Below are 18,472 nucleotides of genomic sequence, written 5' to 3' on the forward strand. Positions count from 1 at the left end.
GTTACACTTTTACTGCTTTACGTTTACTTTCCCTTCTTGTACGTCGAGCTTTAGCGCATTTACAACAGAGCAGTAACAAAAAAAAAAACAAACACTGACAGTAGCAGGCACAATACAAATGTTTCTTCATATCAAATACATGTCATATATCCACAGAGTACGATTATAAAACTGTGCCCCACACAAACCGAAGTTTCTACTCTAGCTGTTCTGTTTTTTTTTTCTTTTCTTGTTTTAGATCCAGGTCACGTCACCTACAGCACCTCGAGGTGCAGAACACGTCGGGACGAAGCAAAGACGCAGTGAGGCCTGAAAGCTTTTTTAATTCTGCGTTGACGAGACAATTTTTGCTACTTATCTTTTAACGTTTTTATCCTCACGCGCCCGTCACCTATACCCTGTAACTGTTCCTTCTGCTGTAGCGCACACTGAACCCCAACAGTCGGCATTTCCCTCCGATTTCCTTGTCGCTATTCTTGGTTTTACTAATCACTTAAGAAAATAAAATAAAAAAAACCTCAGGGGACATTAAAAACAACTTTCTGAAGGGTTTACAGTGTTGAACCAGATTCACCAGGATATGTGAAGATAAGAGAATTCATCAGATTCACGAGGAGCTCTGCTGGGTTGCTTTAACTCTTAAAGGGACGACTAGAAAAGGTGGAAATAATAGAGATCTAAGACCACAGAGAGAAATCAAAGACATTTTGGCCTACGCTCCATTTTTTTTCTTGATTACTCTACTAGTTACGGCCCGAGAGCTGTTTTAAAGGTTAGTGAGGGATAAACAGTGATGGGAGCTAAAAAAGTCCTGTGAAAACAACGAGGAAGGCATCACAACTCGTCTACGTGGTCGTGTTTCTGAGGTGGCGGAGGAGAGAGGGCGGGGAGGGGGGGGGGGCAGCCGGGTGCATTCACAAGCCCTGTTTGGCCAGGGAGGCGGACACCTGGTCAGCCAGCGTGGAGAGCTGCGGGGAGTCGGCCATGTTGAGGCTGCCGGAGGAGGACACGGTGCTGAGCTGGTGGGGGGAGTCTTCCAAGGAGACGATCTCGGCGCCGTGGTCGGTGCGGGCCCTGGCCTGCTCGCGGAAGCTCAGTTTGTGGCTTTCAATCTGCAAAGTGACATCACAAGGTCAAACATGGAGGACGAGACAGACGGCGAGCAACGACGGCGGAACACGAGCGTTCACCGGTTTGCTGGATGATGCTCTGTGATCACGATACTGATTCTGCAGCCAAAATACATACGATCAAAAATATGTGGACACTCATGAGTACGTCTGTTTATATCCCATTTTAAATTTTTATTATTTCTACTAATTGTACTTTTAATTGAGTTTTATTCGTATTCCCTCCACTGAGAAGGTTATGTTTTCACCTCCGTCTGCCTATTGGATGTCCACATACTTTCGGCCAAGTATCAAAGCTGTCACACGCTGTTTGAATGAAATTACACATTTAACCCCATGAGATAAAATATCAATATATATTCTTAAAGATTTCTAGGATTTACCTTTTTAAATATAAACCATAAGTTTACAGTTTATATTAAAGCATGAAGTTATATTGTGCCGTGAGTTTTTAGGCGATAAAACCTTAAACCGAATCTTTACTAAATCTAAAAAACGCATTAAATTATAATATATATTTTGTGATGAGTTTGAGGATTTCCCTTTTTTTTATATAAACTGTAAATGCACCTAATTGTTTTCTGGATTTTTCGGTGATAAAAGCGTCAAAGATCGGTAAACGAAGCGAACCAGAACCTGCGATGTGAACACGTCCAGATGTGCGTGAAGCTGCACACGGCTGCCGAGCGAGTACTTACAGGAGTCCTCAATCTTTATGAGGGGGTTCGTCAGGGTGGGTGTGTTGGAGGGGACGGTCTGAGGTGACTGGGGGGGGGTGACAGCAGGGGAGGGGAGGGAGGGGCTGTCTGAGCTGCTCCCCTCGGCTTCCTTCCCCTTCTCCCTCTACAGAGGACACGCCCCCGCACAGGAAATGGACAAGTAACATGCAACAAAAATACACAAATCAAACGTATGAGAAAACCAAAATGAAAAAAAAACACTGATGCAGGAACAGAAGATGAAGATGAAGATGATGATAATAACTGATTAATTATGATGAACTGAAAGAAAACAGCTGGTGGACGAGAAGCGTCTGAAGAAAAGAAGGAGGGAAGTGAAGATGAACGGATGAGAGATGAATGAAAGGAGGGTTCGGTCTTTAAAGATAGAGTTTGGCTGCTTTTGTCTGAGTGAAAACCTTGAAGAGGAATTTCATGTTTCAGGATCTAACTGAGAAATTCTGATCATATTCAGGCTAATTTAAATTTTATCATTGATTTATTTATGTGCAGAGTCTTTTTCCTGAAGAACATTAAACATGACGGGGCCCCTGAGCCCTGAGTGTTGCCTGAAGGCTTCCTCCAACCACCTCCACCAGGGAGACGGAGCCTGAGAGGCGACACCCAGGGAAAAAAACTAAAAAAGGTATTTAAAGATTTTAACGAGAAAATCAACTATATAGAAATAACATGTTTTCGGACACTGTTGAAATAGGAAGTTGTTGTTTGTGGTTCTGCTGAGTCGACCTGTGTTTCTGTTGAAGTGTGAAACTTGTTGCTGACTCAGTTTCACCCTCTAGAAAAACCGGAAGAAGACACAGACACAGTTTCCTCTCTGAGTCCTGTGCTGCTCTCAGGTTCGTCTGGAGATCTGTGTTTGTAAAGAGTCAATTCTCCAGGTTTGCAGATGAAGCTTCGGCAGAACTGACAGAACAACACGAAGAAGAGAAACGTGTCGTGAATCTCCTGTTGCAGGTGTTTTTACCCTTTTCTGTCCTCCTCCGGGGACGTGGCCGATGTTTCCAAGAGAACCGACCTTGGACTGACCTCTGAAGTCCACCTTCTCGTTTTTGATCTCCACATTTCCACCGCCTGAGGAAAGAGATAAAGGTTGAACACATCAAACAACATTACCTGGAATCACAACCTCCACCGACCAGTCAAATAAAAGATTTCTTTCAATATCAAATCAATAACTTCATCTCAGAGTCGACGTGTTCACCTGGTTTGTGACGGATGTTGTCTTTCGATCCACATTTCGACTGAACGGTGCTCAGGTCAATCTTTTTGTGCACAATTTGAACCTGTGGAGAAAAAACGAGACACAGCAGAGAAACACTGAATTCAATTGAAACTACAAAGATCAATTTATACTCAGTTTACATGCAAGTGCACACGAGCTGATCCTGTTAGTGTCCTCGAGACTACACAGAATGCAGGTGTCGTCCAAGAGGGAGAACAGACGTGAAACTGGATTAGATATATTACAGTTTAGTACTAAAACTAAGATCTATGAGTGTTGCATCCTTTTCTGACACATCAGTAATTAAACAATTATGTTGAAAAGTTTGTTTGAACGTATTCTACACTTTGACTGATCGCAGATAAAAAGGCAGATTGCTCAGCCGTGCTTCTCGGTGCTCGTCTGAACTGACGTCATCTCAGCCGTCCTGTCATCGACGCTCGTCTCCAACACAAAGCTCGGTGGCGTCTCTGCTGAGGTCAACAACAACAGGCGGTTTGTTGGAGAGGCCTCGGACAGAGACTCTTTGTTGCCGAGAGGAGAAACTCTCACACACGTTGATCGGACAATTCACTTTGTACCATCAGGGAATGAAGATGATTATATTTAAGGATCAGTTGGAGTAAAACACGAAGGATTCATGCACGTGGGCTCAGGGGCGGGTTCAGGTGGTTCAGGTGGTTCAGGTGGTTTCAACTTGACACTGATCACAGTCAGACCGACGAGCACAGACTCACTGAGTCATCAGGCTTACACCAGAGCATGAGCATTACATAATCAGCTGTGACTGAAGAAGCTTTGTGAGCACGACACCGGGTTCGCTGACAAACTGTCCCACTCACGGCCACTGGTCAAACTCTCGAGGTGGAGAAGTTAGTGGAGTAGATCTACGGCTCTGGAGTGGTCAGTGAGAAATGCTCATGCCTGTTCATAAGTGTGATGATAGAACTGTTAGGACGTGTTAGAGAGTCGGGGTTGAACACACACAGGAGGTTTCGTGCACATCCTGCTCCTCTGAGGAGATGCATTCAGAAGAAGAAGCTGCACAGCTGCAGACACTCCCTCATTTCTCTACTCACATTTCCTCCACCGGCCACATGTTTTATATTATCTTTGGAGCCGCACCGGGACTGCACATTGCTTAAGTCCAACTTCTTTTCAAGAATTTGTACCTGGAAAGTCGATATGTGGAAAAAAGGTGGTTATCCTGGAGGAAGCAACAGCAGCAGAGCTGCGGGTGAGGACCAGTGCTGAGAGGACATTAGATCTGAAGAGTCGGAGGCTCGGGGGGGGGGAGTCACTAAAATTAACACCTCCGGGTGCATATGTGGAACTCATTATCATTCGTCTCCTTCAGGTCAAGTATCTCAGAGGTTTTCAAACTGAGCAGTGAATTCAAATCAGATTCTAGACACAAACATCGCTGAAGGTTTTTAAAATCAGTATAATCCACAGAGGAGGAGAAGTTTTCAGATTAGACAAAAACAACTGGACCAATTTCCATGAAATGCAGTAGAAGGAAGAACTTCTCACTGTATTTACATCGTGAGGATGTTTTTCAATATTTTCCTATATTTTAATTATTATGGATTATAGATTATTCCTGTTTCTCTGAGAGGTTCAGTTCTGATGATCATAACTGCAGAGATACTCAAACTACAGACTGGACATCACTTTAATCCACCTTCTGACTTGAACCTGGAAAAGTGCGGAGTCGAGGGGAAGAGACGGTTTGAAACCCTGAGAGGCTGAAGGGTGAAGTCAAACTGTGACGAGTGTAAAATACAAGTCAGCCAAATGTTAACGTGAGAAAGATAACAGCAGGAGGATGATGATCGCAGCTCAGACAACTCAGCTGCTCTTTATATATTAATGAAAGTGTTTGGGTCACGAATGATAAATATGAGAAGAGGGAGATTTTTAGAATAAAGTGAAAACATTGAGTTTTATAAAGTTGAATTGAAAACTGATTTAGTTCGACATATTTTCATTTGACTCTTAGAATGAATAATCTTCCTCTGATTTAATTAGCTGCTCCTCACGTTGACCCCAGCACTGTGACCCCTCTCCGTGTTTGTGTCTGTATCACTTCAGTCATTTTAACAGTGAAAGTCGAACTCGTCCAGATGTCCCTCACCTTGCCTCCTCCGGGCGTGTGCTTCAGGTTGTCTTTAGAGCCGCAGCGAGCCTGGACGTCACCTAATTCCAGCTTCTTATCCAGGATCTGAACCTGCCGAGTGCAAGAGGAGACATGAAGTTCTTTAGAAATGAGAGTGAGAGCTTTGACAGGAGGGGGGGGGGGGGGGGGGGGGGGGGTGGGTTCAGCCCCAGAGGAGGAACTAGGATGTTAAAGGGATGAAGACTTCACATGTTTGTTATATCACACGCGTTGATCTGATTCAGCCTCAACAGACCTGATACGAGGCCTGAGGGGGAAACACGTGACTCTACTGGAATATTCCAGATCAATTTATCGTATAATAAATAATAATTCTAAACTGGTGGTTTCACAGGCAGTTATGTGCTTCTGACCCAGATAGGACAGGAGAGACTACATATCCCATGAGGCCTCGGGATCCCCCAGGAGGATCTTGAATACGCGGGAGGAAATGGATTGATGGATGGGCAGGGCCAGGTCAGCTGTTTAACCTTGTTTCCTGTCTTTATGCTAAGCTAAGCTAACCCTAGGTACTGTGCACAAGGGTTTTTCTGGAATGAGTGTTCACACAGCTTCTGCTCTGGAAAAACCCCCGGAGCTCCGGATCTGTCCGGTGACGTTTAAATCCACCAGAGCGACTTCTCCTTCAAAATAAAACAAAGTAGTTTGCTCAAGTGGTTGTAACTCGTGGAGTCAGTTTACCTTTCCCCCCCCAGGCTGGTGCTTGATGTTGTCTGTGGAGCCGACCTTGGACCTGATGTTCTTCAGGTCTGGAATCGGCGCGGCGGCGGCCAGAGGAGCCGGCGGGCGGCTCTTCAGGGAGCCCGGGGATTTGGGCGTTGAGCGCACCACCGCGACCTTCTTCACCTTGTTGGCCTCGGCCGCCGACTTGGCAGGAGGTGCTTTGCCCGACGGGGACTTGGGAGTTCCAGGGCTGCTGTGTCCACTCACGGCATCTACAAGCAACGGGTCAAAGGTTGTGAACAAGTCGACCGTCATGGAAGAAAGAAAAATAATAAAGAAATACCAATAAATCATAACAATAGAAATGAACCAGGTGCTATCGTGGCTAGAAGCAGACCAAGTTTGATCCGGGTTCGACCAGACTGTGGTCGTGGGGCCAGGCGGAATCTCTAATCTCTATTTCGGCTTTTTTAGTTTTACCTTTTTCATTTTTTGGAGTGGGAGGTTTCTTGGCACTAGCTGCATCACAAAAAATATGACACATCATAAGTAAATCTTTAAATCTTACTCCGTAGAAATGAATATGAATCAAAATGAAAAGAATTCACGTTAGAATATAAAATCCTCCGTCCGCACCTGGTTGAGCAGCAATTCTCACAGAAATCTTGGGTCCTGGGGATTGAAACTTTGCACCAGTCTGGAAATCACAAACAGCAAAACAGTCATTTAGTTATTTTTTATCATAAATCCTTCTCTTACGTGTTCGTGCCAACGAGTCAAACTGGGATGAGTGACGAATGGAGACAGTTTGGTTAGTGAAGAGAAAAATAAATCAGTGGTGGTTTGAATCCGTTCAAGCTTCTGAACAGGATTCACTCATCTAGGCTCAGACACACCTTTTCAAAAATAAAAGCTAGACGCAGCTCAGGTCTAAAGTCTACGCTGCGTTCAGACCGGTACTTACTCCGGGCTGCCCGGGCCCTGGGCTGCTGGCTTTAACGGGGATGGAGCTGTGGCCGTTGCGGGGGGGCGCTTGTGTTTTGTTGCCCTTGGCGACTACGGACGGTCGTGAAAGGGCGGACGGTGGTGAGGTGGCAGTTTGAGTCTTTTTCATGAGGAGGAAAAATGACAATGAAAAACAAAAGTTCTAATGACAGAGACCATGAAACAGACGAATGATTCAACAAATGGAAATGATGGAAATGAATGAAACAGCCTAAAGGATGAAGTGTTAAAGGATCGTTCTGCTTTATTCAAAGTTTGGTCTTATTTCTGTAACTTTATGCCCCAGTCACACTGTACTCGCCAAAATAAAAGCTTTGATTTGAAACAGCCTGATGGAGAAGAGACAAAGAGCTCTTACCGAAAGGAATAGTTGAACATTTTGAAATAGAGAAGTTTGTCCGTATGTGTGTTAGCATAAAGACTGAAATGTATACATCTCTTCTCACGTGACGTCCTTCCTGTGTCATGTTTCAAAATAAGAGCCTAGTGCCTAGAAAAGCATTGTTTCTGTAACTAAATCGCTTCGGAATCTCGAGCGTGTTTCCTGAAAATATGATCTTTTTCAGCTTCTGGTACGACAGGTTAACATTTCCCATCAGGCAACGCTGCTCCCTGTTTCCTGTCTTAATGCTAAGCTAAGCTAACCAGCTGCTGGCTGTAGCCAATGAGTAGAGTCGACTTTCTCTTTTTTATTTTTCTTGAAAATGTTTGAAAATAACAAAACCACAGAAATTAGACCCGAGTTTTAATAAATGAGAACGATCCTTTAAATGAAATGTGATAAAACAAGTGACGACAGAGTCTCGTACCTTCTCTGCGGCGCCGTTATCCATCTTTGCTTGAGCTGCAAAAAAGAGAGAAGCATTATTATTATTTTTTTTAAATGTAACATCTTCTACTTCCAAAGTGTCTATTTCCATTCAAATGGCAAAATAAAAATGAAGTGAGATTGGTGAAGTGGGATATGCAACATGCAACGTGACACACGTGAAATCAACAAAGTGGCCTTTGGGGCTGCATGACGAGCAGAGTGAGCAGAGATGGAGAGACCAAACCAAAAGCTAAAGTGGGGGGGGGGGGGGGGACTCGGGTCAGAGTTGCCGTCCTGAGAAAGGATTCAGAGGGAGAGTGCTGCATAACAGACGGTAGAAGCTGCTGTAAATCAAACAAGTGGGAGGGCTGAACTGAGGAGGACTCGTTCTGGTGAACATCAGAGCAAACAGACCTTTGAAAATGGCGACCGGCACCATAGACTTTCTGGCTGGCGAGCTTTGGGGGGGTGTTCTCGGCAGCTCGGCGGCACCGGGGGTACGAGCCCCACCGCTGCTCGGCTCCGAGCCGTTAGAAATGTCAGGCCTCGAATCGCAGGCCGTGTTTTCAGCCGCATGGTCAGGCGGCGTTTCGGTTAGAGGGCTACCGTCCCTGCCGCTGTTCGCTGGGTGAAGATCTTCTGAATGAGGATCGAAGGCAGATTGTGAGAGACGCTGGGTTTCGGGGGTGTGTGGAGTTTCTGGAGCGATGTCTGTGGTTCCGGAGTCACTGCAGGACTTTGAAGCTGCGTCTTCAGCCGTCTGTCCATCGTTAACTTGCTCAGGGACGACTTCCTCTCCTTGAATCAAGCGTCTGTCCCCGATGGACGTGAGGTCTTCCAGAGCCGTGCTCCTGACTAAAGACGAGAGGTCGCTCATCTCCGCCAGACACTCGGAGGCGTCCAGGCTGATCGCCCTGTGGGAGTCAGCCGCTCCGGTTCGCTCGGGGCTCCCGCTGCCGGCCTCCGCCTCCCGTCTGACCTCTGACCTGCAGCTGAGGTCTTCAGAGGCCCACGAGGAGTCGCTCAGCCTCTTCCCACACTCTCCCGCCATCTTGTTTCCTGCGTCCTCGGAGCAGGCAGCTCCCAGGAAGTCAACGCCCTCCTCAGCAAGCATTGGCCCGTCGCCCGCAAACTCGACCTCACGCTGGACGCCAGCAACGGGCCTCGCTATTTTCATTTTGAAAAGCAGATTAATGATGACACTCACAGAACTCGTTTGTCGTCTCCCCATTGAAACAAAAGAATAAAGAAGTGGCGTCCATAAGGAAAAGACAAGCACTTTAATCGACCGTAGATCTGTAGAAGGTGCACGACGCATGAACAGTGATTAATGGAGGTTGGTTTAAAAAAGAAAAACACTTGAGTTCACATGAAAATGAAATGAGATGGAGATGGACAGTAATGCATCACACTGGGTGACAGACGACAGACGCTTCATTCCAGTGAACGTAATCAACAGATCGTTAAAATGTGCTCTGTCTTGTTTAAACATGATTCAAATGTGATTTAATGTGATTTTTTTACAATGTAATCTGTCTCCTGCAGTAAATGAATCCAGTGTGAGTGTGGTGGATGAAACATGAAGCAGCAGCGTACCTGTGGAAGCTGCTCCTTCTGCTGCTCCTTCTGCTCCTGCTGCTGCTCCTGGTGCTGCTCCTGGTGCTGCTGGAACGTGACGAGACAGAGACACGAGTCAGTGACGAGTCAATCACCAGCGATTAATACACTCACTCGCTGCAGGGAAATCAATACCAAGCCCACACACACACACAGAGTTACTGCAGAGAGCAAATCACACTCAGGTAAATCATTGAAAAGCATGAGGATGAATATGTGAAGGCACAGAGGAATCAGGATCCTGCGGCCGTGTGCTGGACCACAGCTCTCGTTCTGTCACCATCTCTGTTTATGATCATGAGCATTAAAAACAAAAACACGAAGCTGAGGAGAAATCAAACCCAAACACACGTTGTTCCAACCAAGACGCTGAAAGAAACGATAAAAAGCTTCATTTGAACATCACAACACAAACAGGAGGTTGAAGTCGGACATTTTGGGAAATTTTCTTCCTGAGGGTTAGAGATGAGTTCAATATGAAGCTACAGTTAGCTTAGCTTAGCTTAGCATAAAGACTGGAAGTTGGGGGATAAAACTAGCAACTAAAGATATTATCAAGATAAAGACATTTGTTTAATGTGGAAGAAAACTTAGGTATAGACATTTTTTGGGGTTGTGGACAATGCAAATACAGAAATGCAATTTGCAGCATTTTTTGATGCTTTATAGAGCAAATTATTCAATAATTCTAAAATAATCAGCAGTTGTAAAATTATTACTATTATATACATTAATCACGTGGATTTTAGACGCTCGGACTGTTTCCCCTTGTTTCCAGTCTCCATGCTAGGCTAAGCTAAGCTAAGCTAACTGGCTTTAGCTCCATATTTATCATTACGGTTGATCTTTCTCTTGGTGAAGAAGCACAATTTTGCTAAATTTCCCAAAATGTCGAACTCCACCAAAGAAAAGGAAGCTGGGAAACCAGGTGAAATGCAGAAGCAGCAGCGGCGGGGGCGGAGTCAGGGGGCGGAGTCAGGAGTCGTACCGAGCGGCCCCTCCTCTTCTGTGAGCTCAGACGCTGCTTCCACTCCAACGACCTCAGCAGACGTTTCTGCTGTGGACGGATCAATGTCACTTTATCTGTGGATCATGTTGCAGCACAGCAGGAGCTCGTCTGCCCCTCAAACACATCAGGTTCTTTAAAAAGCTTCTTATTAAACCATATAATAATAATAAATAATAAATTGAACAGAGGAAACTGAGAAGCAGCAGTAACACAAGCAGATTCAAATGTGATCACAGGACCTGAACGTTTTAAAACTCTTTTTAACGTTAAAACTTTTCACCCTCGTTCCAGTTTTAATTTAAATCATTTTAGAAAGTTTTATTTTATCTATTCTCCCACTTTAAATTGTAAAGCTTTGTTTTAAATGATGCTTTATTGATTTTTCGTTCCTTCTGTATTAATCTTTTTGTTCCTGACTAATAAGGAAGCTCACAGCTCGACTCTTTCTTTCTGTTTCCTCAGTTAACTCTGCTGCTGACCTGGTGTCTGCTGCTCACTTGTGGTATTTCTCATGTTGAACCATCAACCTGCTGGAGCCTCGACCTTCTGCCCTCGAGCTTCACTGACGAGAAGCTGCTGGGTTCGATTCCCACATTTTCCACGTGAGTCAAAGATCTGCAGCTCGTTAAGATTCTGCACGTTCGTTTTAAATGTTAGAGCCCGACTGAGTTTTGTGGGTCGATGCCGATATTTAGGATCTAAAAAGTTGTGATAAATAAATTCCTATATATCAGCTGATATCTTAAAAAACACCATTTGGTCAATGATTCCTAAGATGTCGAGTTAAACCATAAACTTTATTATAAATAAAATACATAGATAAAACTTTAAATAAGAAAATAAACAGTTTTCTTTTATGTCAAATGTAAATATAAATGCAAATCTTCTTTGCAGCGTTTATCCTGTAAAATAAATGTTTTCATATCAAATGACTCATATTGGCCAATTTCTTATTTGTATTATTAGCTTGTGTTATTCCACAGGTCATTATTTGCTCAAATGTGAAGTAGAGGAAAACAAATCAGCAAATCAAGATCAACATCAGCTCTGAAAAAAAGATAAGTTATTCGTAAAAAAAAGAGAGAAATGAATTAAACAAACTCAAACATGTGAAACGAAGGTTAATTAGAACTCTTTGGTTTTCAGGGGTCATGCAGACGTCGTACCGGTCGGCACCTCGACGCTCAGACAGCGCTCAGACTCAGGTTTCACCTCGTTCCCTCCGTTTGCTGTGGATTGAAGCTGAGCTGGAGCGTAAAGAGTAAAGAGGAAGTCATGACAGAAAACACGTGATGGTCACGTGAGCTGCGAAAGAAAATCCAGACGCTTATCACGATTTCACAGCAGCAACATTTCACATTTTAAGGATTTCACTCAAAGTCAGAGGACAAAAATCCCACATGACGTCTTGAACACATTTAGATAACGAGACATTTTATGGAGGATGATTAATGACGTCACACATTCACGGGAAGGTTTAACACAAGCAGCTGGATTTACCTAAATTATTATAAATATATTTATACTTATATACAGGGAACGCGTAGAAAAGCGACGCTCGCAGCTCGAGAAACTCGTCACGGTCGAGAAAGCACTTCCTTGTCGCCTCGGCAACGCACCAGTGAGATTCTTTTGATCGAAGTAGACTTTTATTTTAAATAAAATGTTTGTTGTTCCTTATAAAATACAATTTCTTAGATGTAAAATACAAATATTCAAATGGAATATTCCTTAATTTTCAAATTAGTTACAATGGTTCCTGACTCTTTTAGCTCTGCACACAACTGTACGGTTTGTTTTTATACATATAATATATATATATATATATTATTATATATATATTATATTATATATATATATATATATATATATATATATTATACGTATAATATGTGTGTACTGCTTTTCCTTATACTTGTTATTTAAGCTGCTACAGAGCTAACTTTACCTCAGAATCAATCTATCTTCCTTCTATCGCTTCATCCCTTGATCCACCATCTATCACTGTATCCTTTGATCTGTCTGTGAATCTTAAATGTGCAGAACACTGAATATTTTCCACATGAAGACAGTAAACCGTCTTTTAACCGGACCAATAAAACACATGTAAACAGACTGTAACCACAGAACTAACCTACCATCACTATCTACCGCTGCACTACTCACACCTTCTACTCGTCTACGTCTCAGATACTCACTTTGTGGTTCGCTGTCGGTAACCGCGGCGCTTAGCTCTGCAGGCGGACCAGACTCTGCAGCGCACCACTTCCTGTTTGTGCACGAGATGCTGCAGAATGGAAACGGGGAGAACGACTGCACTAGTGAGGGCTGCAGACTGGGGAACGCTAGGCTACGCACTAATTGGCCATATGGTTGATTGGGATAAGAAAGATAAGAGAACACGTTGCTGTCGGGCCTGGAACTGATCATCAGCCACAAGCGGAACAATCTGTCAGTGATTCATCTCCTGTGGTTTCTCACTAACAAGCCTCTCAGTCATCGATTACATTGCATTGAAAAGTTTCTCGTTTTCTTAAAAGCCCGATTGTCCCTGAGCTGAATCGGCTCTGGACGGAGACGGGGCTCGTCCTGAGGAAGCTGACGCTGGATGACGCGGCGCAGTGCAGCTGCGGTCGGCCTCTCGGGCCCAGTCAACCACGTCCTGTGTCCATTATGTAAAGACGGATTAAAACAAAGCACGACTGAACCTCGACTCTTCACAGACGCACCACAGAGACTCTCAGGGAGTTTCCGAGAGAGATCAAAACTCTAACATGAAGCTGCAGCGACTGACTCGGGCTGAGTTGACCTTTAACCTCTGGACCTGAACCTGTGACGCTCTTCCAGGATGTGGTCAGAGCATCAGAGTCGATGATTGGAGGTTATCGCTAAAGACGTCTTTGCCATTTCATCTTTTCTACCTGTTTAGCTTCACGTTCACTACAGAAGCTTCTCTTCAGCGGCGGCGGCGGCACCAGTTGTCTGACCTTTCATTTTGGCGTCTCCGGGGCTTCTGTGTCCCATCTGGACGCCGTTCTCCTGGTGGTGCTGGTCGTTGATGCTCATGCCGGCTACGGAGGAGGTGACGGTGTCTCCGGGGCCGTGGCTGTTGGAGGAGTTGTTCGTGTAGTCCATTGCCAGTCGCAGGTCGGGCTACAGAGGAGCAAGTTCAGAAAACGCTGGCGTGAGGATTTGCCATATTACCGTTTTTTTCACGAGGACAAAACGGCTGATTCTACAGGTTAAACACAGTGATGGCGTCTTCGTGGACACTCTGTCTTCCGGTGTGCGCGACCCGGTCTGTCACCACCGAATGTAAACAGACACTGTGTCTGGGAAAAGCAGTTATTTATACATCCTGACGTGGGGTCGCCGCTTCGTGTTACAGCCTCCCAGATAAAAATAGTCCCTCCGGCTCTGTGACGAGCTGCACTTTCTAAACGACCACTGACGCTTCCTGAACCTGTGAGCAACAAGAAAATTCTCCAAAAGGTGCTGCGCTCGAGTTTCATGTTTCCGAACAGAATCCGATATTTCAAGGAGACGTGGTGTTTGTCGTTTTTTGTCTTTTTTCCTCCGGTGAGTTATGAAGTTTTTTTTTAGTTAAAGTTAAAAAACTCAAAGTCTGAGGGAGAAAACACGGAAGCTCCTGAAACAGCTCGTCAGTCGTGTGGTCGTTGTGATGTCATCACATCATGATGACATCACAATTCCACACATTTGCATAATGCCCAGTCTAACACAGCACAGTGGAAGCGATGGACCAATCACAACAGAGCGGCCCAGCTGGCCAATCAGAGCAGACTGGGCTTCATCAGGAGGGGGGGGGGGGGGCCTTAAAGAGACAGGAGCTAGACGAGTTTGAGACAGAGGCTGAAGAGAGGAGCTGCAGCGATGGACCGTCTGAGGACAGGGACGTGTTCTCTGAACATTAGAGGAGAAAAATGTTTTCTACTCTAATAGTGTGACGTCCAAATTGACTTTAATTGTCTCCTATTGTTTTCCATCAATTCAACATTTTTATCATGTGAGGTTTTGTGTGTTTTCAAAGGTGTTTTAATAAAAATAACATGTATTAATATGATTATTATTATTATTATTATTTCTCTCAGTTTCACAGTAAATAAACATCAACAGTCGTGGCGTGTTCCCTCAACAGGATCAGATCTGATAAGGAGAAGATTACACGTCAGATTAAAGTCAAACCTCCGGTTACATCAGCAGTTTTCAGATTGAATCATATTTTTTTCTCTGCTGCTCTGTCACACAATCACACACACACACACACACACACACACACACACACACACACACACACACACACACACACACACACACACACACACACACACACACACACACACACACACACACACACACACACACACACACACACACACACACACACACTGAGCTTATGTTATAATCAGTCTCAGCTTCCAAACTGCTCTTTCCGTGTTTGTGTGCAGTCGCAGCTTTTCCAGCTCCTGATCTCGAGTTTCTCAGCGTCGACTCAGGAGCTTGACTCTGTTTGATCTGTCCGAGGGAAACTGTCTGAAGAGTTTGTACCAACGTTCATGTTTGAACTGGAATTGAATCTTTGTTAAAGCAAATAATGTTTCAGTAAATGTTTGTTCTGAGCAGCGGTGGAAAGAAGATTCAGTCGAGAGCCGAGCTCAGGTCAAATTCTTCCTTCCACATTTTGAACTCAACATTTCTCCTTCTTCTTCTTCTTCTATTGTTTAATTCTGTCTCTGCTTCCTGTGATTGGTCCAAAAAGTCCAAACTATCCAACAAAGTGTTTTCACTGCAAACCAACAGAACCAGTTTGATCCAGACCCAGAACTCCTCTTCTGCTCTGAGGAACCGTTCACACCTGATGTTTGAGTTTAGAATAAACTGAAAAGTCTGAAGCTCTGAAACTAACAAGATAAATAATAAATATAATGATTGTTTGAGAACATAAGAGGAACATGTCTCCAACATTTCATCTAAATAGAAAAGATGAGATAAAGACTCTTTGCTAGTTTAGTCCAGTTGTTCTCAAACTAATGGTCGTGTTGATCCAAACTTTTACTTTTAATAGTTTTATATAACTAGATTAATCTGTCCTGTAGAATGTGTGTAGTCTGACTTTGAACGCAGGATTTGTTGAAGTATATTTACTGAAGCAGAGTTCGACTTCCTCCACTCGTCTCTCTTTAGGTTGAACTTGTTGACGACGCTCGTCTCAGTCGTCTCTTTACAGACGGCGATGCCTGAACTGTTGCCGTGGTAACTCCGCCCTATAAAACCTCCTCTGACGCTGCACTTGTCTCAGATATGTGACCTTTCCTCTGTGGGACCTCATATCTCCTGACCTTGGATGTTTAAACAACAGCACAAACGTCATGAACGGAAGAAAACTCTGCATCACGAGAGACGTTTCCTGAAAGAAGCTAAATCTGCTCAGTTTAAAGAAAAAGGATCGTTCTGTATTTTTCCTTGTTGTCAACAAATCCCACAAAAACTGACGACGTCTGTTTTTCCCACGAACGAGAAGTGTTTTCATCTGATGTGTCTTCTTCTTCTGATCCACAGATCCTCCATTGTTTCCAAAAACTATTAAAAACACATGAATGAGTCACACTGTTGCCATGGGTGACACGTTCCTTCATCACCATGAGCACACACTATAGTTTATTTCAACACACACGCACACGCACACACACACACACACACACACACACACACACACACACACACACACACACAGACACACACAGACACACACATCCTGCTGCTGGAAATACTCACACGAGCCAAATGTGGATGAATCTGCCGCTGAAATTGGTCTCAAACAAACAAGTGTTTACTAAAAATCTACATCGTTAGGAGGTTAATGGGTTTTGTTGACTTCCTGTTCGTCACTTCCTCGTCCCTCCATCGCTGTTTCACTTCACACACGAGCAGCACTTGTTAGCAGCGTTTGTCATCGATTAGAAAGTTGATATTTCTTTTAAAAGTCGACTCACAACCACCGGTAAAGTTTCGCTGTTTTCTTCCACGCTTGTCGGATTTTTCGTGGCCGCACGTTTCGTCATTTTCCCGGCTCTGACGCAGGAACACGTCGTCCCCATCCTGACTCTTAACGCTCAAAGGGAACTCGACATCGTCGCTTGTTTTGAGTTTCATCCGTCAGTCGCCAAACGGCACAACAGCTGATCTGTTTGCTGGGAAAGATGTGAGCAGCGACTTCGGGGTCTGAAGCCGATTCATGTTGGGTTTTAGTCTTTTCGTGGGATTTGTTGAAGGTGACAAAAATAAAATAAAACCTGTTTCACTCTTTAAAAAGAAGAAGTAAACAGCCCTTTTTTAAACATATATTATCAGAGGTAGAGTGACCTTTGTGCGTCCCATAGAGATTCTGATGAATAGTGAACTCTCGGCGCTCGCACACAGCCCCGGGACAAACGTCCCATTGTAGCATCACACATGACAGAATCCAAACAAGAAGAAAGCTGCACCCTCGCCAACGAAGACAATATCTGAGAGAGGCCGTTCCCTGCACAGCTCCGACAGCGAGAGAGCAAACAAACTCCAGACTGATAAGAACTGCAGCTCGTGAACATGTGCACAGGACATGTAGATCAGTCTGTGTCGTGGTCGTGTTTCAGGAGTTAGTTCGCTGCTTCCAGCCTCTCAGAGACATCCACTCTGCAGACTCAAGAGCTCTTCTCCTCTCTGTGTGTCGAGGGGAGAAAGATCCCGACCCTCTTCACCATTTGCTCCGGGACAAACGCACACAAATCTCACCTGCTGCAGAAAGGGAACGTGACAGCGTTCCTTTGTCGCAGCTTCACGAGGGAGGAGAGACGGAGAGCTCTGCTGAGGCAGCTCGTTGCTCTCGGGGCCGTGTGAAAACGGGAACTTGGCTCCGGCCTGCAGCTCGGTCAACAGGGATGTTGACACAGCTCCAGGAGCCAAGCAGCAAGACGTGTGTGTGTGTGTGTGTGTGTGTGTGTGTGTGTGTGTGTGTGTGTGTGTGTGTGTGTGTGTGTGTGTGTGTGTGTGTGTGTGTGTGTGTGAACGTGATATCGTCTGTTTTATTCTCTGCGTAGAATTACAGACCAAGACGATTCAGTTTCATATCAGATAAAGAAAAGTCTTTAAAATTCATTATCAAAACTATTTTCTTTGGTCTAAACGATTCATCCAGAGTCAAAACAATTCGATGAAACACTTCTGATAGTCAATCGATTTTTTTTACGATCCAGGAAAATAAACATTTCTCCTCCCATCTGATGAAATGTGAGGATTCACAGCTTTTTGACAGATTCATCAAAGAAATAATCTACAGATCAAACAATCAAATAAGATGAATAGAACAGAATCAATAGAAAAACGTTTGCAGCTCAGAATGAAACAGAAAATGTAGTTTTGTGTGTTTGAATGGATGGAATTTAAAAAGGTTCGTTTATTATTAATAAAGATATCATAAAATATGTTGATTGCACTGCAAGGACAAACAAAGAATCCTCACATTTCAGAAACCAGGATTTCTTTGAGCGTTTTGTCTTGATAAATGATTTAAATTATCAATCTGCAGTGAAAACTGTTGAAATGTGAAGATTTGCTGTTTCAGCCTGAATCTTCAAGGACAAACTGTGGAGAGTTTTTATCTTTGAACATTTAATAGACAAAACAATCCATCGATTAACTGACAGATGAATTTGATATTGAATGTTTCGCTGCAGATGAATCAGCTCTCGTGCACATGACAGAATCTCACGAGGCCTCGCGAGCTGCGTGTTAAAGGGTTCATCTATAAAACAAACATCTTCCACTGGCTCCGATCAGAGAAGAGCAGCACATCCTCACATCCGCTGAGGGGTTTTTTAACGTATTTACTCGACGAAAGACTCAAAATCCTCGATTGATTTCACGTGAATTGATTCGTCGTCGTCGTTTCGGGTTTGAAACCGGTCGAACCCAGAGGAGGAGGGTGTCGGTGCGATGCCGTGCGCGGCCCCGGCTGCTCGTGGCTCAGCTGAGAGACGAGGATGCTGCTCTCATGCTCGGCTGCCTCTGCAGCTCTGACCTACTTTCCCCCATCG

The 18,472-nt window shown here is 44.3% G+C and overlaps 1 protein-coding gene across 9 annotated transcripts; it reads right to left on the bottom strand.

Moving 5' to 3' along the window:
• Positions 1-286: 286 nt before the first annotated feature.
• LOC117753462 (microtubule-associated protein tau-like) lies at positions 287-17,365 on the bottom strand. 9 transcript variants are annotated; one of them, XM_034571567.1, is made up of 14 exons: positions 16,391-17,365; positions 13,364-13,529; positions 10,356-10,424; positions 9,400-9,412; positions 7,749-7,791; positions 6,571-6,631; positions 6,415-6,453; positions 5,953-6,206; positions 5,230-5,322; positions 4,172-4,264; positions 3,072-3,153; positions 2,835-2,941; positions 1,752-1,973; positions 1,664-1,718 (listed from the first exon to the last, which is right to left on the bottom strand). In XM_034571567.1, exons 1-14 carry the CDS (start codon positions 16,493-16,495, stop codon positions 1,701-1,703), a joined length of 1,365 nt encoding a protein of 454 aa, XP_034427458.1. In that variant the 5' UTR covers positions 16,496-17,365; the 3' UTR covers positions 1,664-1,700. The 9 variants fall into 9 exon arrangements, with proteins under 9 accessions (XP_034427459.1, XP_034427454.1, XP_034427453.1 ...); XM_034571568.1 differs by lacking the exons at positions 1,664-1,718; positions 1,752-1,973; positions 4,172-4,264; positions 6,415-6,453; positions 9,400-9,412 and adding exons at positions 287-835; positions 894-1,112; positions 9,347-9,379 and having other exon boundaries at positions 7,749-7,783; positions 16,391-16,667; XM_034571563.1 differs by lacking the exons at positions 1,664-1,718; positions 1,752-1,973; positions 9,400-9,412; ... (1 more) ...; positions 13,364-13,529; positions 16,391-17,365 and adding exons at positions 287-835; positions 882-1,112; positions 8,165-9,079 and having other exon boundaries at positions 7,749-7,783.
• Positions 17,366-18,472: the final 1,107 nt, after the last annotated feature.

This window comes from Hippoglossus hippoglossus, chromosome 19 (assembly GCF_009819705.1).
Source record: "Hippoglossus hippoglossus isolate fHipHip1 chromosome 19, fHipHip1.pri, whole genome shotgun sequence".
Taxonomy (NCBI): Eukaryota; Metazoa; Chordata; class Actinopteri; order Pleuronectiformes; family Pleuronectidae; genus Hippoglossus; species Hippoglossus hippoglossus.

What these genes read in the sequence shown, in the direction of transcription:
- LOC117753462 (XM_034571561.1), bottom strand. Translation starts at nt 9,068, where the DNA reads ATGCGTCGTGCACCTTCTACAGATCTACGGTCGATTAAAGTGCTTGTC. An exon ending in CACTCCAAAAAATGAAAAAG is followed by an intron (nt 6,207 to 6,414) that starts GTAAAACTAAAA and finishes CGTTGCTTGTAG; the next exon opens with ATGCCGTGAGTGGACACAGC. An exon ending in CCGGAGGAGGACAGAAAAGG is followed by an intron (nt 1,974 to 2,834) that starts GTAAAAACACCT and finishes TGTCCTCTGTAG; the next exon opens with AGGGAGAAGGGGAAGGAAGC.